At 34.6% G+C, this 26,480-nt stretch overlaps 1 protein-coding gene across 1 annotated transcript in view; it reads left to right on the top strand.

Moving 5' to 3' along the window:
• LOC116165740 (Down syndrome cell adhesion molecule homolog) overlaps positions 1–26,480 on the top strand; it is a 56,411-nt gene that overhangs the window by 27,508 nt on the left and 2,423 nt on the right. The window contains exons 3-5 of the mRNA XM_031480406.1: positions 2,503–2,626; positions 12,558–12,739; positions 17,714–17,901. Of these exons, the coding sequence (XP_031336266.1) occupies positions 2,503–2,626; positions 12,558–12,739; positions 17,714–17,901 (494 nt within the window). The remainder of the gene's footprint in view (positions 1–2,502; positions 2,627–12,557; positions 12,740–17,713; positions 17,902–26,480) is intronic.

Genomic DNA, 26,480 nt, shown 5'->3' with positions numbered 1-26,480 from the left:
GGTGACAGTGTGGTGGACACATAGGTCACTTTAAGATATTGTTTTATTTAAAATATGTTGATAATTTGTTCATATTGCGTATAACAAAACTTCATATTCAGAGCTAAGTCATTATACTCGTTTCTAACCTGCATTTGTTCTAATTAATTTCGATTGTGATTACAACGAAAGGATTACTATATGGCGATCATGCCAATCGTTCCCGTTTCACCAAACTCGACAGAAGTTGTTCGATGGGTTCCGTAAATTAAAAAATAAAAAGTATACAAATACAATAAAAAATTCGGACCGGCCAAGTAACAAATACCCTAGTCGTGCATTCGGTTTCAAAGTGAAAAAAATATTTATCCCATGTGTGCTATTGTGCTTCGAAATTGCCGAAATGTTGTACATTAAAACCATAAAAAGGTGTGGTTATCTCCAAGTCTAATTTTTTTTTTGTTTCCCTTATCAGTTCGTCTTCATAGTAACCTTGCACTAGTCCGATCCCTTGAGAAGTCACTTATGTACCAAGATGCAATTATCCATCAGCAATTCACTGCAGAATGCAGAAATTATTGTTAATTTTAGTAAATTATTAATTGTTACAAAATTAAAAAAACAAAATTGAGAATTTGAACTTAATTTTAAAGCTGTGAATGGTTTGGAAGTTTAAAAGTTTCAGATCTCTGCGTGAAACGGTCGTTTAAATCGACATCCTCCCCGCAATTTGAAATTGTGAGCCATCAAGGTATTTCTAACTTCAATTGAGGTTTGATGATACAATCATGCATCACTTTGGATCTTTTGGCTTTCAAATTGAAAATAAACCTAACAATGTTCTTCAGGTAAAATTTTTATTCTTTCAATTCTCAGATATTAAACTTTTACCTTTTGGAAAGTATTTATAATACAGGTTTCATATGGTGCCTTTTTTTTACGGTTCCTCTTTTACCAGGATGGCGCTGTTAAATTACGCGCTACTAAATATTTTTAAGAAATTTCCAGATACTGTTTCAAAATATGCTAGATTCGTCCCTTGGTGTTGATGTGTAAGGTCTAAACAAGGCGGCAAAGAAACCTTCAATAGCCAAAACCTTCTCCCTTGACCAGTCGCCTCAGAGTTTCTGCAGTAGGGTGATTCTTTCCCGGCCCTATACGACTAAATGTCAGACGAACGTAAACAAAAGATATCGAAATGAAATCAAGATTACAATTTTTGAGTTTCTAAATATCTAACTTCCGTTACCCGTTACCATTCCACAGAAAGGCATCGAAGATCAATAATCAATAAATCAAATATTTCACCATGTATGCGTACTTCATAAAAGTTACATAATTATGCGGGTGTCACTCCAGAATGTTATAGTTTCGCTTTCGATTGGTTACATAACCACACTGCAACAACATTATATAGCTGCCACATTTATATTACTGTAACGTATCCAAAGTAACAGCGTTATATAATATTTACATAGGACTGTAAGTACCAGTGTTTACTGGATGTGTACCATTAAAACCGTAACCAAATCCTATTCGCAACTAATTTGAGAGGCGTTAAAAGCTCCGTACATTTTAATGCGGGTGATTAATTTGTAGGTTTATTTGTGTGTATAATTCACATCAAAAATGAGATCTCATATCATCAGATTATATTTCGAAGTTGGTATTTGGAAGAACTTAATAATTTAATTACATTTTATTTTGGTGAGTCGGGTCGCCGTTTGTTAAAAGATATAAAAGACCGGATGGTATAAACCAAATGTTGGTTTAAAATTACTTACTTTAAAGATCGCATTTTCATTATGATACGAGTATTATATAGATACACGGTTAAATACACAGCAACTCTTTTCTTTAGCGAGATAGCTCGACGAACTTCGCAATGATAACGACTCATGTCCAATTATCACAATTTCATTCTATTACTGTAGAATTTTCGTTTTGAGCTAAAAAATGCCACGTTCTAGTTCTACAAACAACAGCTAGGGTAGGTACTATCCGAATCTACAGAATGATTTTGAGTCGAAAACTCTTAGGTGGGTAATGTACTAACTTGGCATACCAAGTATATTATTTTTGAGACTAGCATCTATAAGAGTGCTCCAATATTCAAATTTACTGCTCCGAAATCTACATAACGTGCGTTTATTGATCCTAAAACGGCGGTCCTCTTGACTTTCTCTACGTTCAACTCGCCAACTTAATTATGGAAGGAAGTTTTAAATTTAAACCGTTATTGCCAAGACGTAACTTTTTCCGCAGTTGGTTGTGACTTAGTTCGCCCGATTTCTAAATCGTGAACAAATCGGTTAGCAATATTTTCTGAATGAGTTTTCCTATTATTACATACTAAATACGAAAAAAAGATATAAAAAATTTACATTTTGTACTAAATAGGCGATCAAAAAATCGTTTTGCTTAACCGAATGGAAATAATTCCAGCGAAATATAGCAAAACTGTTATTTTCAATGGCGGGGTGTATAAGCGACTAGTTGAACGTTCAAAGTTTTATGTTCCAGATGTGCCAGATCCCCCTGGTAGACCGCTTATTATGAGCTTCACGTCTCGCTCTGTCAATCTTTCATGGGCTCCCACGCAGGATACGCATTATAGTCCCGTTACCCACTACATTATCCACACTCGGTAAGTATTAGACCATATAAGCTAATATATCTTCCCCTTCGACTACAGACAAACTATAACTGTATTGTGAAATCATATGGAAAGTTTAGCATAACGCTCAGTCGGTAATTATTCTATAAACAGGGTCAAAATTTAATTATTAAAATGCGTCAACTTACCCCTGGTCATTAATTATATACTTCGAATACATAATCAACGCCTCGATGTAATTCGTCAATAGGGAGTTGTAGTAGTCGGCGTACATGCATTCATTAACCACCCCATTTTACTTTTTGAACACATTGCTGAAGTTGAAATATATGTATACCTACATATAGTACAAACTTTACATTATACGGGTAGGTTGAGATCAAGTGGGCAATAATAAAACTAAAACTTATGAACAGATTCTGCGCTTTTGGCAATAATTTAAATAAACAAAATTTGGAGATTTCAACGAAAGACAAATAATGCGGAAGACTTACGTACCTACCTAATTGGAACCTTATTCCACTCACCTTTGGTAGCCAGTCACGAAGTCGAAGTAAAAAAAATTGGCGCATATATGCCTTGCATAGATACACAATACATTCTTATAGGCTTGTTGGCTCTGATTTTTACTCGTAATGTAGTAATTCGAGGAATCGTGAAAAGGAAGTGAACCGGAGGTTTTCAGAAAATGCACTTAAAGCGTAAATTGTGACAACTTTGGTATCTAAAGAGTTTAAAATTGCAAATGAAAGCTTTTAAAGGGCTGAAAAAATTGTTGATGGTGCAAAACAGTAAAACATAAAGAAGTAATGAGTCCTATTATAGGAAACTTAAAAAGAGAGAAAATACTTACTAAGGAAGAACAAGGTAGACTAGAGATCCTTGTTCAGGTCTTGATAAAGCTGAAGGGTGAAAGAAGTCCATGTCAATTTAGTACAAAAATATTAAATGGTCTCAAAAGGTTACAAAATATATGAACGTTACTGGATACCAAATTTAAATTAAACCTAATTTGTCAAAAGAAGCATCTAGTAGTCAAAAAGATAAATAAATGTCGAAATAGACAACAACTGATAAAGCTATAATGCATAAACGACTATCAAATTAAAATATTAATTACAACTTGGCTGTATCGAAAGCAAGTATGCACAAACGCAGTATTTTACGTTTGACTCATAACCGCAGCCTTTCTGGGCTCAGAAGAGTGCTGTCTGCCAATAATTCGCAATTAGATAAAAACAAAAAGAAAGAGAAAGGTTATGAACAACCGGGCGTATAAATCCCGAGAATGAAATAATCCAAGTTACGTTAGAAAACAATTTACAAAAATAATAGCTAGATCAAATCGGTTATCGGTATCGGAACGGTAAAATCGCAGTGTAATAATCTTCCAAAAGGATATCGGTCATCCTTGCAGTTAAAACAGGAACATGAGTAAATCTTCGGGTTTAATAATTTCAGGTGTAATATATCGCATGATGTTAACGGCACTAATCTCGAAACTCAAAATGGCGGTCAGTAATTTTCCAAAGCTGTGTTTATCAAGGATGTCAATGTCATCCGTAATGCTCAATGTAGAAAACAAAGTAGAACAAGCAGGAAACAAAACAGAGAAGAAAAGGAGCCCTATAAAAATATATACGATGGTAATCGATATATTTCGCAAATCAGGTAAATACGTGCGTAAATTTGGAAATATACCCGCTAAATGCGACACTGAAGAGTAATAAGCAAACCACAAGGAGAACTTTAGAGAAAATTCCAAACAAAGCCAAATTAAAGCCAGAAAGTAAAAAAATATGTCGTGAAAGTTTTTTTACAAGTAAGCCGTATACTATTCTCTTTTGAAGGTAAACGGAATGGATTTTTTTTTAAGGAACTGGTACTCTACGTAACCTCTGGTAAGAGGTGGAAAAGCACGTTGAGGATCCAAAAGTCCAAACATTATGGCAAATGAGTGAAGGGTTGCGGTAATACCCCTCTTCTAAATGCCCTCCCATAAAATCCTCACTAGCTACGTGCCTCGTATTAACACTCGCATCCTTTTGTTGTTGTTTTTTTTTAAATCATTAATGACACAGTTAAGGTCTTGCTCTCTGTATATATTAGGGATGTCAAACTACATAAAAAGGAAATGCAATAAAATAGGAGTGGAAACCGACATACACTTTTTTCATTTATGTACTAATAAGACAATGATTGTAAACTACCCCCTTTTCCTCTTTAACTTTGCTGAATTTTTTTACCGTGTTCGAGATTTGTTTGAATCGTCTGAAGAATGATGATGTAATTAGTAAAATCAGTTTTTTCTTTATTCAAATTCATTTTCAAATTTGCGTTGAATATTTTATTGGCATATTGTCAATACCACCTCTTTCTAGTACAGGGACATGTCTACTGGTATTTACGTTCATGTGTCTAATTAATATTATGTTTCGAATGTTTGATAAGTTGTTTTCAAATACGAAAGCTTTATTGTTCTAGTTCAGTGGTTAATATGCAAATATTATTTGAAGAGGAAGAGGGGTACTCGAGCTAGGGAAGTCAACAATGTTAATGCATTCAACAGACATAGAGAGAACGTTAATTTCATCGTACAATAAGCTCCGTTCGATCTAGTTCGGATACTAATATGACATCTAAATTCCTTTACGTAACATAATTAATTGTTCGTTCAAGTTATGTTTTTAATGTTTTCGGTAATTTGGTTCCCAACCGAAACGATAATATAATTGGTAATTGATCGATTTTGGTTTCGCCAGTGGGGAATTCAGAAAAACTGCATCGTATGGAAACGCCACCTTTCTTGTTCAGATATCCACGACATTCCAACTAAGACAATACGAGTAGTAACAGATTAATACCATTTTCATTACTATGTCCATAGATTAAAATAATAATGTAAATGGATTTTGTATTACCTATAAATTATTATCAAGTGAATAAAAAAAGTAGGTCTTCCAATCGTATTCTCAATAACATCCTTATTATTAAGTAAAGCAGAGGCTTTCACTTTTTTTAAACACGGAGCCCTCTAAAGTGGAATGTAAGATGAGCCCCAAGGACCTTGCAAGGGTGATCTGCGCCCGCGAGGTTCTGGTTGGATGAAGCTTATTTGACAGGGGGCCGAGGAGGGGGTCCGGGGCGTCCTCACCCGGAGAAAGTTTTTAAAAATTCAAGTTCGAATATCCACCTTTGGCGCCCCCAATTGTTATCGCAGTCCCACAAATGCGGCCCTTTTGATAAATGCAGAAAATACTACATTAGAAGGCGCAGGCGTTGGTTCTTCTGGTACCTATCCAGGAAATACGCTATTTTTTGTTGTGCTTTGAGTAGACGTGCGTGAGAAGGTGTGCTAGCGTGCGCCACTGGCGACGGAGCCCCTCCGGAGTCCTGAGGCTCTGCGGAGCACACTTTGAGAAAAGGAAACCTCGAAAAATTTGACAATATAAGTACTAATATTGATCAGAGAAATTCATCTACTTGCTTATATAACCGGAAGTGCCACCAATCTGATCATATTTTAGAGGAATTCCTCTTACCAAAATTAGTGCACTGTCAAATTTTGAAAATATATCTAGGTTTCCTTTTCGAGAAAAAGATAGCCGGCGTTCGTCGTGGGACATCCTGTGTATAATTATAGTTCTAGTATTAATACTAGTTTATTTGATTTGGAGCGTAAGCGGATCCATTTACCTTTTAATTTAAGTAAAATAAATCCAATTGTATTTCTAGCTTTTGCAACGGAGAGATTAATACGTCAAAAATCACAAATAATTTATGGAATTTTAACTGCCAAATTCAAAACATAGAGAGATAAACTTACCATTGAAGTTAGGGGAAAAAATTAAACTTACTAACTAATTATCAATACATCAATGAATCGTAACTTATAGAACTTATAGAAGTTTCATTTGGTTTGTAGCATAAAGGAACACCTTTGAAATTAGGGAAAAAATCCAATGTTGTTCCAAATTATCGCAACGGACTCATCAATACATCAAAAATCTCAAATTATTGAAAAGTTTTAATTTAGTTTATCTAATTCAGAACAGACAGGGATAAATTTGCACTTGAAGTAAGGGAAAAATTACACGTTGTTGCTAATTAAATTATAAAGGAGTGAGCGACACATAAAAAACTCCAATATTGTTACAAAATTATTACAAGGGGACGATCAATACGTTAACAATAATTAGATTTTAATTATGTATACCTAGCTTTTTAATTTACTAACCAACTTATCAAATTCAGAACGTAAAGGGATGAAATTACCCTTAAAGTTGGGGGAAATTATAAAGGGATGAAAGATACATAAAAAATCGCAGGATTTGGGAAGCACTGGAGCTGCTGCCGCCATTCAGTTACGAAAATGAAAACAAAAACACCAATAAACCACAATGATACATTAAAAGATCGATCGCGTTTAAACAGCAAAGGTATCATAATCAGCGAACAACTGATGCCAGTTCATTTGATTTAGAGCAGGGTGGTACACATTTACCTTTGAGATTAGGGAAAAAATTACAAACAACGGAACGATCTGTACGTCAAAGATCGCAAATCTAATTTGTAAAATTTTTTTGCATACTTGGCGGTATTTCATACCTCTAGGTGATTATATAATTCATCGGGCGTGCGAGGTGAGGCGGCGCAGCCGCTGAAACCGAGCGTATGTCTCAGCCAAGAAAACATTGACTGATCAAAATAAGAAATACGTCAAAAACCTGAAATTATTACAAAAATGTACCACCGGTTTATTCAATTCAGAAACTAAAGAGACGAATTTGCCTTGGAAGAAAAATAAAAGTTTGTTATTAATTATTGTAAAGGGTTGAGCGATCTTGTTCTTCAAACGATTGGCATTAATGTTATAAAACTAGTAATTATCAAAGCAGAATTTCGCCTGATTCACCATTTAAATTGTTTTGAAAATTAGAGAAATCGGGAAGGAATATCAACTGAAACCTTACAATCACTTTAAGATCGTCTGAAATTGCTGGAAAACCCTTGAAATCACATCGAAGTACTTGAAACCACGTGGAAACCACTTGAAACTTTTAGAAACCACCTGGAAGCTTTTGAAGTCTGACGTATACCTTTCTTAAAGGAGAATTACTCTCGTAATAAATAAATTTATTATCAACAAATTTATAGACTGCAGTTTGCTATGAATTTTCTTCTATAAAATACTAGATAATGCGGACCTTATCTTTACGAAAGAGTCTCTTTTGTTGCGCTTCGTTAAAATCTAAATATCGAAATAAACTAGTCAGTAATTCTTGATTTTGAAAGAGTTACTTTGCACTTTAAAATCTGATATACAAATTTAGCGTTTAACGTATACCTTTATTGCAATTTATTACGCCAACTTACCAACCCCCGGTGGAGCGCGCCCCAGAGTTTGAGACTCTGGGACGTTTATCACCAGCCCTAGAAGGTACAGCAGCAAACGTAACAGCAAATAACCGGTATTATATTTTTATCAATTACTGTTGCGACTGAAAATTAAAACGGTCTCGAATAAAATGGGATGGAATTCACTTTAACTAAAATCAATAAGGCTAACAGCAAAATTAATAAGTGATTTAAAATGTCCAACCCTTTTGAGTAATTAATTAAAACAAAGTAAGCTGCCCTCACAAGATTCTCTCACTATAACGTTAACCGATTTAATTAATGCAGTTTCCGTGATGTGAAGTTTTCCGAAACTTGATACGAACCTTCTAGTAGACTAGTAAACATGTATTAATTATATGCATACGATACTTTACATTTGCATACCGCATTTTGATTGGCAGAATATTAATTTCATCTAAACCATCCGCTTTTGACGTAATTGAGCCGAATCAGTTAAGGGAAGTAGGTGTAGTTGGTTTATATTACATAAGACACAACGCTGGCGTCTATCATTTGTGTTGTAGTATGCAACTGAGAAGTGTTTCGTCAACATAACTTTTTAGTCCAGTGAATAGAAGAGACAAAAAGAGGGCGGTTACCTTACAAACGTCCTGTAGTTTTTTTTAAGTTAATAATATAATTTAACGAAATTCTAGCCTTCCCGGCTATTCCACGTAGATGGTATACCTGAAGTGGGCAGGGGTGGTTAATCCCTGGAGCTCCCACTTCCCTGAGTACTTGTTTTAATAAGGGCCAAGTGTCGTCATCATACGCCTCAGGGGTGTCACTCATGTTGATAAAATTCCTTTTATCACGCTTGATGAGTAACCGTCGAAGACATCCATTGCGCAAATTTGAAAGGTATTCCGCCCGTTTCTTAGGCCAGACTAAAATCTATTCTGGTTTTGGGTAGCAGATGACCTGACTTTTCCGGATTAACATATAGAGTCAGATAGTAACTCTTTTTGTCGCAGAATAGCTACTCATGTTGGGTAAGTTCTCTAATCCACGTTTATTGTTTAGAAATTCCTCTACTCATGTTATCAAACTTCCCTTAGTATCGTAAGATGAGCCGTCAAGTAGATATACTTTCGATACTCCACTCCATCACGCACTTGAATGATACGGCATAAGCTGAGATTTACTATAATTAGGCAGTTAACTGTTAAAGAACCAAAGCCAAGATAAAGCTTTGGGGTTGTCTTAAATGCAATTTTATACAGGCTGTTTCACGCAAACCGTTACCTAAAAGTATTCAGACTCCCATTAATAATTTATGCTACATGTGAATGATTTAATTTTTGATCGCCCTTCTACAGGGTGTTTTAAAATTAATGGTCAAGTTTAATAACATCGAACCTTAAAAAGTTGATGAACCTGCTTTATTTTTTTGCACTTTCAAATGTGGAAAAAAATTCTACCTCGATCAATTATTACATTCCCTATACCTATCTGTAATGGTTTCCGGTTTATTTAAGATTTTCTAAATTTGTGACCGTTATATGCATAATTTGAAGAGCACTTGCAGGACCCGGCGACCACGCTATATTGTTTCAGTGGCAGCAGCAAGCTCCATATGTTTGACCAATTCAGGTTGAGCACCCATAAAATTACCTCCACAGTCACTAAACATCTGTACAACTCTGTCTTGTCTTTGGTAGCGCAACAAATAAAGATAAACAGATAAGCTTTAAAAGCTCGAACACCCCGATGACGGAACATCGTGCCATTGAAAGAGTCTGCAAAATCGACCATAGACCGTAGGAATCACTTGAGACACCTTTGAAAGCGGCAAGTTGCCCATCGGGGGTTGAAAGGAAGAGGGCGATCCCTTCCAGCATCGTATACATTTCGAAAGTACGGAATTAATAGCACGCTGTATCGAAAACAGGGGTTTGAGGTACTCTAACAGTGGTGGCCATCGAATCTAAACCTTTAATCTCCATATCGAGAGAAGGGCGTTTGGAAGGCCTAAAGTCCTGGCGGCTCGCTTGGTAATAAATGAGGTCATACTCCTCGAGAGCAGTATACAGCGATAAGAACGAGGATTACACTTGCAATCGATGATATCAATAAATGCGGTAGGTAGAAGTAAGTGGTTAAGTGTCTTGTTTTTTTTCCAAAAATTCAGCAATTTATTTCTTCCTCCACAGAGACAGCAATGACTGCTGAAGTGAAAACATTTCACAACTGACCTCAGCACAGACCTTTTAGAGCTCCTTAAGGGTGGAAAACCGGACCATCATCCCGCTACTTAGACGGTGTATATGGGCGGCTATTATCGCGTCATTGCCATATTTTTTTGGCATGTTCTATGAACTGGTATTTCCTCTTTCCCCGCTATGATTTGTATATAGTCTTTTTTGCCCTTTTTTAGCTGGGTCAATTCCTGTACGGGTAGTCTTTCTTTTCAAATCTTTATTGCAAATGAAGCATACCTATATTATCTGACATCTGTGATCTGTGCTTCTGACTCCATTGTTAATGGCCACAAACACTGTTACAGTGTACCATTTTTCAGATACAATATGCAGTCTCATAAGGCAATATGTCGTTGTTTCAACTTTAACATTGGTGTTTGCTCTCCAATTAATAGGGTCGGTTCAAAAGAATTTACATGCATTTTACATAAGGAAATTTCTTACATATTGCATTCTGATACTTGTTTTCATAGAATATATGCCATAACTCAATTACAGCCTTCTAAAGTTATAATTTTGACAATTTTTCGAAAAATGCATTTTTTTTTGTGCAGTAAGTGAAGTAAGATAACCCCCCTCTATTTAATGGATTATTTTTGGACATAATGCTGCGGAGAAACTGAACTTGAAAAGGCTGTCAAAGCAACTGGATATACAGACCAGGATTGGAAGAGACGTCAACAAAAGCAATTAATTTCTACAGGGCGATAGAAAGTAGTAAAGATTAAATGACAATCCGCCATAATGAGTCTAAAGTAGACGCTGTATGAGCCACTACTTCAGCTCACCAGACAAACATGAGAGGTGTCCGGAAGAAAACGTGCAAAATGTCAGGGTACTGGCACAGATATAAATTTAAGAAACTAGCATTGAGGAATATCGACGTTTTTGTCACCTGGTGTATTGGACAGATTTTTTCAAGAAGAGGGATAGAAATAACCAAAAAATACATTGGAGCATTTAAAAATGCCTGTTCCAAAGTGCAAGACATGTTTTAAGATTTTTAAACATGTTAAAATACGTGGGAAAACCATTCCAAATTGACCTCCGCTTGGAGAAATTAGACCAGAAATGATGTAAATTTTGAGTATAAAGACTAACAAAAACATTTTTTCAATAATTTATTATATTTTTTGTGGGTGGACCTACTGTAATTCTTATTCAATCGAAATGGAAACTGATGGGTCCAAAGATGGACTAGGAGTCAGCCAAAATTGAAAGTATACAGGGTGTAGCACCAAGATCCCTCGGATCCGGATCATAACTCCTTTACCATAAAAGATACCGAAAAAAGTCTTAGAGCAAAATTGTACACAATTACCGCCGTATAGTGAGAATGCTAATTCTGGCCAAAACAATTTCGTTGGAGTCGAGAATCCCTACAAGATCTGGTAGGCCTCTTGAGGCAAGAACACTGACGACACTGAAAAGAGAATTGATAAGATAACTAAGTTGCAAGGAACATAGTTTTCTTGGATTCCCAAGGGCAAAAACTTGAAATCACGCAAAAAATGCACGCTTTAAAACAAGATAGCGAAAACGCCGTGTTCAGCGAGATAGCCATGGTTTTCTAGGATTATGAGGGGATTCTGTTGATTAAGTACATTCTAAAAGGGCGCTATAATTATCGGAGAGGTTAATAAAGAGACTATTAAAAACCTTAAAGTCGAGAGAGAAATGAGGGAATTTTTGCCGATAAGGCGATACTGCCACAGACATTTGCAGAGTGCACGGTTCGACTTTTCATTTTCTCAAATTGCACTTGTTTTATATACATATTCTTGACTGATATTGCTGCATTATTGTGCATATATAGTTCATCGAGTTACTTCAAACCGCGCACAATTTCGGGAAACGGATTAAATAAGAAGTTAAACAATTAACTCTTATTCCCTTTGCTAATCATCCACTCTAGACCTAATTCATACAAATGGAAGTTATGCGTTATGATTGAAATAACTCGCATAACTCCAGTCGCAGAAACCTTGTAGTTTCCGTTTTTCCTGCCGTTCATGGTTTTTATTGCACCTATTTATAAAATGTCCAATTTATTTGTACAATCGGAGCAGAACTATGCGATTGCACGTACATTGCCGGAATATGTACAGAACCCTATCACTGAACTAAAGGTTTGTTCGAGTACACATTTCACGAGAATGCATTCGTTGGCGCGTAAACTTGACCAACACCAAAATGGAATAATACCGACATTGACAATTGATTTATCACTATTCAACATTTTTGAGTCGTGACATATTTTTATTGCGTTTCTACTACCATCATTAATTTAAACAATCATATACAAATTCATGCAAATAATACACTGTCAAATTGAAAGTTTAAACGTGTTCTGTTTTCAGAGTTGGAGAGGATGGAGAGTGGAACGTGATTGATGGTATTCTGACACCTAATAATGAAACCAACTACCACGTAACGAATCTTCAGCCATATACCGTTTACAGCTTTCGAGTGGTGGCCGTTAATGCAATGGGGGCGAGTACCCCCAGCAAGGAATCCTATTACATGGTTACTTTGAGAGAAAGTAAGTTCATTTTGATCTAATGGGTTGTCTTACATAATACTTTCATTGTTGTTTTAACAATATAAGGAACTAAAATATAGGTACCCTTTGATTTTATCCGTATAGTCTATATTTCTTTAATAAACATGATGTACGTCCTTTTACAGTTTAATAACTGCAACCACTGAGAATTCCAAAAGTAGCTGAGATTTCCGCGAAATTCACCTTATATTAGCAATCAAGTTTTGAAAAATCAAAATTAAAGTTTGCTGGTATAATAACCCTAACAAATTTATCTATACAAAGCTCTTCTCAGTGTTAGACTCGTACTATACACCCCTAGATACACCCTTTTTGTGGAACAGGAAACTCTATAGACTTTTAAAAACTCCAAGATCGCAAAAACAACATAAAGGGTAAAAGAACCGACAGATCCGAATAGTTTTAAATGATTTAAACGCACTTAAATAACGCTAATGAACGTACGCAATTTGATATAAAATATTTTTCAAAATGTTTAGGGCGCGATCTAGCCCACGTTAGGGTTGCTTAGGTAGGAATTGTGTAAATATTCTCATTTATATTAAATCTATATTTAGCATCCCTTAAACAACGCTAATAAAGTCTTTTTATTAGAAATAATTTTCAAATTTGGTCTTCATTATTAGATAAACGTAGTGAGTACAAGCGAGAAGATTTTAGAGACGTTTAAATAGACACTATTTAAGTAGGTATTCTAATTTATAATAAATTCCTTAAACAACGCTATCGTATATCCGGGTTTTGATTAAAAATAATTTTCAAAGCGTTTCGCCTTTCTTAGAAAACGTAGTCTGAACGATCAAGATCATTTTAGGGGTGTTTAGGTAGGAATTATGTGAATAGTATCATTTATAATAAATTTACGCTCAAAATATCCGAATTATAAGGAATCTACCATTATCATCTCTTTAACAACCCCATTCAAGTTCTTCTATATACGTGCTATTTCATTAGAAATAATTTTCCAAGTTACTCGCCCTTCTTGGGTAGTATGAGACAATTTTTTGGGTGTTTGGTAGGAATTATTTAAATATTGCAATTTATAATAAATGTACCCTTATCATCACTTAAACAACGCCAATGAAGTTATTTCATATTTAGAGAATACGATCGAAATTATGTTAGGGGTGGGAATTGTGTAAATATTCAAACTTTTAATTTTTTTATCCATTTATTATCAATCAGAATAATACAACATTATATGAGTTAATGTTGTGTATGCGAACTAGACTTCATTGGTAGACTCCCAGTGGAGTTTAGTTTAACTTCTTCTGTAGGGGTCTATTTTGGGGATCTTGTTAATGACAGTGCTTAGCATATTTAGAATTATGCTGTTTTGTTGAAGGAGTTGGTTCAATAGAGCTTTGCATTCGTCCAAGAATTGTTGGAGAGCCATGTCTTGATTTGGGTGACTCTAGGTGGGAATGTTGACTATTTTGCTGGTGATTTCGGAATGGATAATTTTTTGTTGAGTTTTGACTGCTAGTTGGTCATTAGGTTGGTATTTCTTTTGCAATTCCTGATATAGAGTGCCTTTCGTGTAATTTGGCGAATGTGATCCTTCTCATAATACGCTTCGTTGCTTCGGTGTCCCTGGTTTCACCTCAAGTTTACATCTTTTGCATTGTGAATCGACACTGTTCATCCCTTAAACAATAATATACGATTTTATTTCATTAGAAATAATTTCCCAAGTTTCTTAAGTAAACGTCGGGAGTACATTCGAGATTGTTTTAGGAGTGTTTAGATAGGAATTATCTAAATCTTCTATTTCACTAAAAACAATTTTCCAAGTTAGCCACCCTCTTCAGATAAAAGTACGTTTGTACGACTGATACAATTTTTGGGGTGTTTAGGTCATCATTATTTAAATATTGTTATTTATAATAAATCTACCCTTATCATCACTTAAACAGCGCTAATTAGTTCTTTTCATCAAGATTTCATTAGGAATGATATTTTAAGTTGGTTACCCTTTTTAGAAAGTAGAGGATACGATCGACATAATGTTAGAGGTGGGATTTGTGTAAATATTCAAACTCTTAATGAATCGACCTTTTTCATCCCTTAAACAACGCCAATAAAGATTTTTCATATACGCGTAATTTCATTAAGAATCAGTTTACAAGCTAGTCACTTTTTTAGATAAACTTACAGGGTTAATTTAATTAATTTTCATTAGGAAGGAATTGTTTAAATATTCTAATTATAAGGAATCTACCATTATCATCCCTTAAACAACGCCATTAAAGTTCTTCTATATACGAGCTCTTTCATTAGAAATAAATGCTTAAGTTTCTTAAGGAAACGTCGGGAGTATACATTCGAAATAGTTTTAGGAATGTTTAGATAGGAATTGTTTAAATATTCTATTTCATTAAAAATAATTTTCCAAGTTAGTCTTAGGTAAAAGTAGAGGGTACGATTGAGACAATTTTTGGAGTGTTTGGGTAGGAATGATTAAAATATTGTAATTTTACATCTACTCTTATAATCCCTTAAACAACGCTAATGAAGTTATTTCATATACCACAAAAATTTCATTTGAAATGATGTTCCAAGTTAGTTACCTTTCCTAGGTAAACGTAAAAGATACGATAGAAATTTTGTTAGGGGTGGGAATTGTGTAAATATTCAAACTCGTAATGAATCGGCAGTTTTCATCAGTTAAACAACTTCATAAAATTCTTTCGTATACGCGGACTTTTTATTTTTTATTTTATTTATTTATTGTCCCTCTTGTTCTGGACCCTCAACAGGATTTCGTCCAATTACAGAGTGGCCCGCATAATGCTTTTTAGAGGTGCCCCTCCAGATTGAAGGTCTTAAGTTGTTCAATGCTACTCCGGTATTTGGTAGTGCATGGTTTAAAATATAATATAATAATAATTTATCTTTCGAATTAGGAAAACTGCCGAAAAACCTAATTCGGAGTAGCTGTAGAGTAGAGGTAGAGGGTACGAGCGAGGAAATTGTATGGGTGTTAGGTAGTAATTGTTTATCCATTCTAATTATAAGGAACGTACCATTATCATCTCTTAAACAACCCCATTAAAGTTGTCCTATATACGAGCTATTTCATTAATAAGTAAACGTCGGGGGTACGATCCACATAATTTTAGCGATGTTTAGGTAGGAATTGTGTAAATATTCTTATTTATAATGTATCTGTTCATAACATCCCTTAACAGTGTTAATAAAGTTCTTTCAAATATAAGCAATTTCATTAAAAACAATTTGCCAAGTTAGTCACCCTTCTCAGATAAAAGCACGATTGTGCGATTGAGCCAATTTGTAGGGTGCTTAGGTAGTAATTATTTAAATATTGTAATTTATAATAAATCTACCCTTATCATCACTTAAACAGTGCTAATAAGTTCTTTCCAGCAAGATTTCATTAGGAATGATAGTCCAAGTTGGTTACCCTCTTTAGAACGTAGAGAGGATACGATCGAAACGATGTTAGAGGTAGGAAATGTGTAAATATTCAAACTCTTAATGAATCGACTTTTTTCATCCCTTAAATAATGCTAATAAAGTTTTTCATATAAGCGGAATTTCATTAAAAATGAGTTTACAAGTTCACATTTTTAAATAAACGTAGAGGGCAGGAGCGAGACAATTTTCGGGGTGGGAATTGTTTAAATATTCTAATTATAAGGAACCTACCATTATCGTCCCTTAAACAACCCCATTAAAGTTCTTCTATATACGGGCTATTTCATTAGAAATAATTTCCCAAGTTTCTTAAGGAAACGTCGGGAGTACGTTCGAGATAGTTTTAAGGATATTTAGATAGGAATTGTTTATATATTCTATTTCATTAAAAATAATTTTCCAAGTTAGTCACCCTTCTCAAATAAAAGTAGAAGGTACAATTGAGACAATTTTGTGGAATATTTAGTTAGGAATTATTTAAATATTGTAATTTATAATAAATCTAATTGTAATTTATAATAAATCTACCCCTAACATCGTAAACCGCGCTAATAAAATTGTTTCACATACCAGCAAAAGTTCATTATGAAAGATGTCCCATGTTAGACACCTTTCTTAGGTAAACGTAGAGGATACAATCGAAATGATGTTAGGGGTGGACATTGTGTAAATATTCAAACTTTTAATCAATCAGCATTTTTCATACCTTAAACAAGTTCTTTCATATATTCGAAATTTCAGTTGGGTCACCTTTCTTAGATAAACGTAGAGAGTACGAGCGAGACAATTTAGGGGTTTTTATGTAGGAATTTGTTTAATATTCTAATTATAAGGAACCACCATTATCATTCCTTAAACAACCCCATTAGGGGACTTCTATTTCGTTAGAAATAGGCAAGTTAGCCTTTCTTAGTAAGTAAATGTCGAGGATACGATCGAGATAATTTTAGAGATTTTTAAGTAGAAATTGTTTAAAAATGCTCTCATTAATAAATCTACTCTTTTATCATCCCTTAAGAAAAACACTAATAAAGTTCTTTCATGGGCGCATAGTTTCATCGAAAATTGTTTTCAAAGTTGGCCTCCTTTCGTTTGTAAACTTAGTGGCAAGGATCGAGACAATTTTAGTGATGTTTAGGTGGGAATTGTTTAAATACTCTCTCATTTATGTGTAAATTTCATTAAAATCGTTAAGAAATGCATTTCCGTGTACGGCTTACATTGTAGTTAATTCGAAAGAATCTTAACACGTGCTCATGGAAACTTGTAAAAGTACGCTGTAGTTACTTTTTAAAAACCGTGTTATACAAGTGTGCAACATAGTACCTGTTTCTTTTACAAGTGAAACGTCTCAATTTCTTGTTACGTCTAGCGTCATGTATGGATCTATTTGTTTATTATGAACGGATTTGTAAAACAAGGGTACCTTAATTACGTAATTAGACAACACGTGACGTTATAACCGATAAGTATGTGTTACTCGACTGTATATATAACAAATCAATTAAATTTCAGTTCCCGCGGGAAAACCTACCATCACTACCGCGCACAACACCTCCGCTACAGCGTTACACATAAGTTGGCGGGCTCCCCATCACGAAACCATCCACGGAGAATTTCTCGGCTACCGAATATCATATAGGCCAAGGGATCACGGGGACGAAGCAATGAAAGAAATCTGCATTCGGGATCCATCAGCCGAGGTAGGTTGGTTTTTCTCACAATATTTTGTAGAAAACTTTTAGAGCAAACGTAAACTAGAAACCCTTGGGAAATCATCGAAAGTCTGATAAAACTGCTTAATCCAATCCAATGATCGCCTATTAACGTTCTCGGTGTTGAATCGTGCACGGATCTAATTAGTATTATTACTTAATTATTATGAAAGAGAAGCCGAGATGATTTGAAATTTTAATTTGACTAGCAAGGTTTAAAATAAAATATTTGCTTAGGATTTAGCCAGGGTTTACGCCTTATTCGCTTTAATCTTTCATATTTTCTGGAATGCACTGTCACAGGAAGATAAGTATTTAATTAAACGTTGCTCTATGGACCCTCATTGTAATACAAAGCAAAATTATGAAAGAAATAGAAATATATAGCACACGCTTTTTATTTTAAGTTTAGTTTGAAGTGTAACTAATTTCTTACGGATGATTTCTTACAAACACCTTCCGTCGTAGTATTAACGAATCATTGTTTTTATGTAGTTGTTATTTTTATAATATTTCAAATGAATAATCCCATCTGATCAATGTAGACACCAACCTCCATACGGAAAAAGGGATAAATTTGTTTTTTAAATCCTTCAATCACATTCACGCAAATCATACCTAACGTTTTGATACAAATCGTCAATTTTAATTTCACCAATAAACCAGTCGGTATCAGTATCGGGTAATGATACATTGTTAACATAACATGGACGAAGCTTGCCATAAAAGAAGCAATATAAATGACAATTTTTGATATAGGTACGTATACAGGTTTATTGTAAGCGGGAATAGTCATTCATTTGCACCACGTATAGTTGTTCACTGAAATTTAAGGTGAAAAATGTGTAGGATAGAGGATATCAAATTAATTCAAATTTTTTATTGCTCTCATACAGATTCGTGGCGTCTAAATATTGTAATTAGCCGAAATTATATTCAGGAAAAGTTGGTTGGATAAATACCCTTTGTTTTAACGGAAGTGGCGAAAACCATTTCTACTAATTATACATATTTGCTATAATTTTACTTCCAAGTATTTCAACATAACCCCCCAAGTTAGTTTCCGATGAGTAAGAGAGTTAGCAGGAAGTAACCCGTAAATTTTCCCCCGAAGCGTCAGCCGGAAGGAGTACATCACCTTGTAGCAAATATAAGAATATTCCCCCATAGACAAATGTCATATGATTTCTCCTCGCATATCATCATAAAGTTTGTTTAAAGAAGGCCGACGTTTTTTAACAGACAGATTTTCATACAAGATACTTTATATTCATCACTGCTCAAAAATGCGGAACCATCAACAAATAAATACATTTGTTTCTCGTTTGCGAAATTCCTCGATTCAACCAATACGTTTCGCAAAGGTCAAACACTTTTACGTGCTGAGCGAGGGAATATCAATTTGCAGCGTTCAGTGGCCAACTGTTTAATAAATAAGTGGCTATCATGGCCGGAGATATTGTAATAAAATATGCTCAACCACGATATTTGCCAGTAATATGACCGTGGTTGGCAATTTTTAGAGAGTCCGCTGTTTAAACTCGGCCTCTCAAATGAAACATATTCTTTTATCCTCGTACTTTTTTGTTCCTTCACAGATAAAGGATGCATAGGTCCAATGTGTTTTAAATGATTATGATAAATTTGACTAATATCTCTCTAACCAAGTTATAAATGTTTCCGCGACTTTTTTCCCACAATAAATTTTTATTATTGATCGTTCGTGGTTCTCGCACGATTTTATATGGCAACAAACCGAAAACAGGCCGTGTTTTTGTGCAGAAAAGGCACACTAGGGTATGTAATAGCATTGTAAGTATTGAACTTGCCCAACTACTCTAAATTCATATTTCCTGTCTGCAAAAACTAGCTATTACCCATAAACTTGACCAAAATACCTTCTCAATTTGAAGTTCGAGTAGAAAAAAGCGTACAGTGCGAACTCTTAGGTGGGTACAATGAAACAAACACACACCACCCATAACTGCCATGAACATTCCACACACCTCCTTTTCTACAAGTACACGGCGGTAAGGCTTTCAAAATACAAAAATTATCTGAAATCCATCGTTTAACAAAAGGAACAAATCCGCACCGGTTTTCGATCGCGCATTTTGGCTTTTTAACTTTGTATACTGGGAGCTTTAGGCTTGCTAATAAGCAATCGATTTGTAAGTCAATGCTCGAACTTAATAACCTTGCCAATGTAGCGGTAATTGTGTAAACTTTAGCTGCGCATTAATAATGTTCTAATTAATCGGTTCCGGATTTTCATCTTTCCTCTAGCTGCCTAAACCAAACGCATATCAGAACTATACTATAATTATATTTTGGCCCAATAAGACTTGGTGGATACAGTATGAATATATCCACGGGAAATAAAACGCGCGCTTATTTTTCCTAAACGGCTTTAAGGCGGCTTCCACGAAGCTTTCAACCGTTACAATGGACATCATCCAAGGTGTAAGGGAATTTCAGTTACTAAATTATTTTTGGGGTAACTCGAGCACAAAATTAAACGTTTCCAACCATTCAACCACAATTTCCTTTAACGTAATTGTATAATTTATAACGTTTAACAGCCCTCTACTCCTGTCGAAACTTATCGATTAAACAGAGAACTTGCTTGAATGTACGAAACTAAATTGAATTAAGTGTTTGAATTACAATTCATTTGAGTAATAACGTCAGCTATATACCTGTGTATACTTCTTATCGAAGTTTTCAGTGGAGAAGTGGTTAAGAGATCTTGACTTTTCCCGACTGCTTCAATCTACTTCGAGATACTAGATATTTTGAAAAGTTTCTATTAACTTTCCACATAAAAAATAATCGCAGAATACGTAAATAAAATTGGTTAAAGTAAATAATAAAGTCCAGTCGTAGGAATAAATTGTTTAAAAGGCTCCACAACACTGGCTGTGTTTTCTCTTTGGATGGTCAAGCTGATGCGGTAGCACTTAAACCTGGACCTGTTGTATCATAGATAAGGTCTCCTAGGGTATCGCAGAATTCCAGGGCTTCCGAACTCCAAGGACCCAGCGTTTCTACTGCAGAAGATCTATTAATGGATTTAGGTATATGTGAATGATTGTATTCTCCAAAAGTTTTGAATAAACTGGAATAAGTCGCAAGCCCTTTGATTTAAGATTATGGCCAAGTTTACTGCAAATTTTGTTAGCAAACAACTAGAGCATCACGTTTGAAATATGAGTGTGAGACAACTTCCCATATAACGTGAGGTCGTACAAAACCAGAAATATTTTAACTGAAACGTACTCGGTGAACAACCCCGCTGGAAGAAAAATACGAGTTATAAATGGGGATGAACCACCTATAATGGATAAATGAAATCTATCGGTTGGAAACCAACATATTCCATTTTCATTAAACAGAAAATTCATATAAGCGTCTTTAAAAGAAACACACTTTTTGTGGAAATAGCAATAAATGGCAAAATGCAGCTTAACTAATCCTCCGTAGCTTAAATAAACTTCGGCTTAGGTCTTCAAAACAGACTAGTTTAAATGACAGTTACATATACATCTTTTATGTTACCCTTTTTCTTGCTTTACTTCTATTTGCATAATTCATAGACATCAAAGCGTATCCCTACAGAAAATATATGCAAGTATTACCGTTCCTTCACTGTAGGTTTGAAATCAGAGCTGGGATAGTTACTTGTAAAATGGAACTAGTTACGAGTTACTAGTTACTTTTTGGAAAGTATCTAAGTTACTTGTAAAAAGTTACTTTTCATATAAAAGTAACTAAGTTTCTAAATAAATTAAGTTACTTTTAAAAAGTAACTTAGTTTCTTCTAAGTTACATTTTGTATAAATGAAAAGGACACAACAATTTCTTTATTCTCAAAAATACAAAATAACAGAATATTTCTATAGTAAAAATGCCAGTAGAAAAAAATATTTATCTTGGAGAGAAACAAGCGCTATAGCCGTTTATCATTGATAACACTAAATTTTCGAAATTTCTGTCTGAAAGGTTGTTTCTTCTTGGCGAATCGATAAATGTTGCAAACGAAAACATGCTGAGCAGCACTCCATACAAAAGAGTTTCTTCTTTCAGGTAACACTCGAGGTAACATATGATATCCAGTCAGTAGTCACTCAACTCACTAGTCACGTAACTACGTTTTGTAACTCAAGTTACTTTTTGTAGCTAAAGTTACTTTTTGTAACTATAGTTACTTTCCTAAAGTAACAGTTACAAGTTACTTCGTAAAAGTAACTAGTTCCAAGACACTTTTAAGTTACTTAAAAAAAAGAACTAGTTATAAGTAACTAAGTTACATTTAAGTAACTTAGATACTTTCAAGGAACTTAAATACTAATTACTCCCAGCTCTGTTTGAAATATAAGCTCATGTTTGGAAATAGCACTCATTTTTCATTCATTTTAATTAACTGTGTTACGTAACTCAAAATAGAATGATAGAGGCTAAATAGAGCTTTCATTGATGTAGATAAAAGTCAAGTAGTAAAAGACAATCAGGACGAGCCAAAAGGTACTTGGGTACCTATCTTACTGTACACATGAAGGTTAAAGTTTAACAACAAAGACATTTTCACAGATTTATTCAAAAAAATTCTAATACATTTTGGCCTTTAGGCACAATCCAACTTTATAGCCTTTAAAGTCATCCCAATTTAACAACTAGAAACAGAGCTGGACTCGCTAATTAGAAGCTATTACTTAATTTGCTTTAAAATTGAACAACGAAAAATGTTGTCGCAGATCGACTAGAAAAAGACGTTGGGGTACATAGCCGGGAGATCGGGTGTTCGAATCTGGAGTGAGGTAAGAATTTTTCATCTGTGGAAGAGATTAAGATTTGAATACTAGAAACAGAGAACAGAACAGAACCAGAAAGACGATTTCTAATAGATTGTGGATTATAAAATCCAAAAATTGACAGCCACCCAGATTTCATCATTACAAACAGAGAAGAATGCATAATTTTTCTACGTGTACCTGCTGAACAAATAGTCCACACAGGGAATCCAACGACGAACTGCATTGATTCTTATACAGGGTCGCTATTAAAGATGGAACCAAAGCTTAGACATAAAAATTAGAACGCTTCCATTTGAAATTATTTCACACATTTTAAAACATTTTTTGGAGACATGGTTTTTGAGTGCGGCCACCATCTTGAGTGTTTTTAAATAGCAACATGGGTCATACGGTCCATTAAAGAGCTTATTTTTTATCTTTCTTACTACCTTAGTCATGAATGGTGTACAATTAATACTCTGAGATAAAATTTCTACATGCTGCTACCCCTTTTTTCAAAAATCCGACTCGTTATTTTGTGTATCCGTATGTCTAAAATACATCGAAAATTTGAACAAAATTCGTCGAGTCATTTTCTCGAAAAATTACCGACGTACGTACGTACATACGGACGGAAAAATGTTATTCTTTCAAAGTTGCTTAGAATGATCTAAAACGTCGGCATTTGATGAAATTTTGACATGTAACGGCGATCGCAATAGACACCTAGCTCAAGCTTTGAATGTCTTCTCGCAGTACCGGCATGGTTCCAAATCCTAGTTTCAAAATTAGTTGGATTGGCAGTGGTGATGAAAATTCAAAAGCTTGGGGACTACAAAATTTGGAAAATGTGTCCCTAAATCAATGGAATTTGAATTTTTTGTCGGTTCTCACTCAGTCGTCATATTCAGCTTCTTGACTGATTGGATATTTTGTCGTTTTATTTGGATTTGGATAATTTGAGGATGAATATTGGAAAGTTTGACAAAAATTTGTTCCGGCAGGGACCCGGACCCAAATCAAATATTGGTTCAGGTTCTGTTTATATTTAAACGAAAATCTGTTTTGGTTCTAAAAAAATAACTCTGTTCTGCACATTTTTTGTTGGTCCATAACGGTTCTTTTCGGTTCTAGTCTTTTAGAAAGTATGACATTCAAATTCATTATAACAACGTGATTTGTTAATTAATGGGTGTGAAAAAAAGTACAAAATCATGAATATCAAAACGTGAGACAAAAACTTATGTAAAAAAATTATGTATGGAGTATTGTTTTTTATATTTATTTTCTAAAAACTCGCCTCTCCTTTTATTTACATTTACAGTAGTGGCTAAATTACCGCCACCGCCAACCGTACTGCCTTCAATTTCGACACCTTATTAAAAATTTATAATCCATCGATGGCAATCATAGAATAATATTTTATCAATTTTCAGGACGTGTTTGCCGGCGCGTCCTTCAACTTCCAATAACCTGTTAAGAACCGTAAAAAACCGAAAAGAACCGAAAAAATAATAAGGGTTCCGGTTCTCAATAAATTTCCGTTTCTTAAGAAATAACGGTTTCGGTTCTGTTTTCGGTCCTGAAAAAATACCGGTTTTGGTCCGGCTTTCGGTTCTTTTTCGGTCCGATCCGGGTCCCTGCTACAAAGTTGGAATTAGTCCAACTAATGTGCTTATAAATAGCTTGCTATGAGCGTTGTTCTGGTTTTGTCACTTCAGTATTGGGACAGGAATAAATTTCATAACTTAAATTAAATGGAAATTACTTAAACACAGATAGCTAGCGCAATGAGTAATCATTAAATTGACGATGTACATGAAAATTCTTTTAAACATATACAAATAACGTAACCCTTTACAAACGTAAAATTATTAGTATTACTTTTTCAATATCCTTGAATGTTTTTTTCGTGTTTGAAGTCTTTGGATATAGGTTTACTTACCCTGACTTTAATATCTTTGTAGCTCATTATTATTTCATCCTAAACAAATGGGTGTCTCTAAGAATTACTGTTTGACAAAATGCAAAATGTCATAATCTTAAAAAGGTACGTCCTCCCTCAGTTCCGTATTTCAGGAATTGTATAATTTCCTTTTGGCCGTTTTTAAATTAAATACCTTAGTTATGATTCTTTGACTAGGTACGCACATAATTGATATTTAAGATAAAATGCTCATTTCGTATATCAGCAACGATTTACAAACGAAAAATTCTTTAAGCGTCCCTTAATTGAATATATTAAACAAAAAGCATTATTCTATGCAGATTTCGAAATTAAATTCGCAAGAAATGAAGCAAAAGAAATGTACTACATAAAATTCGACAATGAAGAGATCGTAATGGTTTGGGGGCGAGCGCCACGATCCGCATTTTTTATCAGTTTTAAAATATATCTTCTTATTTCCTGCTCACATAAACCTATTCAAATGCCGATTTACATTGTTAGTGTAACAAACCAACGATATTAAGTTTGCTTTACGGAATCAATTTTATCTCCCCTTTGGAGACTACCCACTTCAAAACCCAATCGACGTTGTTGTACCTATAAAGTCTAAAGAGAGGTTAGAGAGGACGTTTTTTTTCCGAAATCGCCCTCGCTATTGTAAATGTCAAATGATTTTCGGAGTTTAATAGCCCACAAAGTTTGCTATACTAAAGCAATTACACAAACTTTCATAAGTATACTTTCTCAACTTTCATTATTTTCCCATTTGAAGTATTTACATAGGAGTTTCCCATAGACCGTAAACCAACGGTTGCGGGTTATTCCCGTGTGTAAACCTCAATAAAAATTTACGCACCCAATTAGTTAAAAACTATGGCAATTATCTTGGAAACGCTTTTAATTTTACTAAAACCTATTTTAATCCACATACATTCTATTAATGCTGCTTAGCAACTTTTTAGAACTGCGATAAAATTCAAATAACGGCTACTTCTACATTTAATTATTTCAACGAACGAAATTGCTTTGTCCCTAATTGACTCATAAGCATCAACGCAATGTAACAAAAGCAGCTTTATGAAATAGCCAGCGTTGTCAATTGGTTGGAATTTGCTTTAATGCTTTATGGTTCCTTCAAAAAATAAAATAGAAACGATGGGTGCTCATTACAACATTCATTACGTTCGTTGCTATGAAACGCTGTTTGCATGTAATTATACCTTTCAAGGGTATAGGTATATTATAGTACTTGTGTTTTTCAGATTTTCGCTTGTAACTTTGAAAAGACGCATCCTATCCATGGAAAGGTGTGGTATCTTCATTCCCTTCTATTCTATTCATAAGGGAAGCCCGACTAGGTAGCACTTAGACACACCAAACCCCCTTTCTTTCGCACCAAACCCCCTTTCTTTCGCAACTAGGTGCAGGGCCTGTTCCTCTGAATAAAGGATAGGACCCTGTTTAGATTAAGTTGCTTCACCCTCCCCGGTTCCAGATAACTATCGCCAAGGAGCTGATGTCCGTCTGTCTGCCTGTCCGTCTGTCTATCTATCCGTGTGCACGTTAACTTTGTTTAGAAACGTCGGAGCGCTTTGAAAATTGGTACGAATGTTCTTAAGGATATAAGAAAGGTCGCTATTGTAGACTAACGGGCTAGGCACAGTCCATAAACTGACCAAACCTCCAAAAAATAGGGTTTTTTATTATTCTTGTTACAAAGAACGTATGAAAGTCCGGTTTTCTGTGTTAGTAAAATTGTATCATATTTTTGTGCTTATATAAATCCTAATACACTAAGAAACTTTCTTATTTGTGGACTGATTTTT

The sequence above is a fragment of the Photinus pyralis genome, unplaced genomic scaffold (assembly GCF_008802855.1).
Source record: "Photinus pyralis isolate 1611_PpyrPB1 unplaced genomic scaffold, Ppyr1.3 Ppyr1.4_LG3a, whole genome shotgun sequence".
In the NCBI taxonomy this organism is placed as follows: Eukaryota; Metazoa; Arthropoda; class Insecta; order Coleoptera; family Lampyridae; genus Photinus; species Photinus pyralis.
The sequence above is the reverse complement of the archived record's forward strand: the minus strand, read 5'-3'. Positions and strand labels throughout refer to the sequence as shown.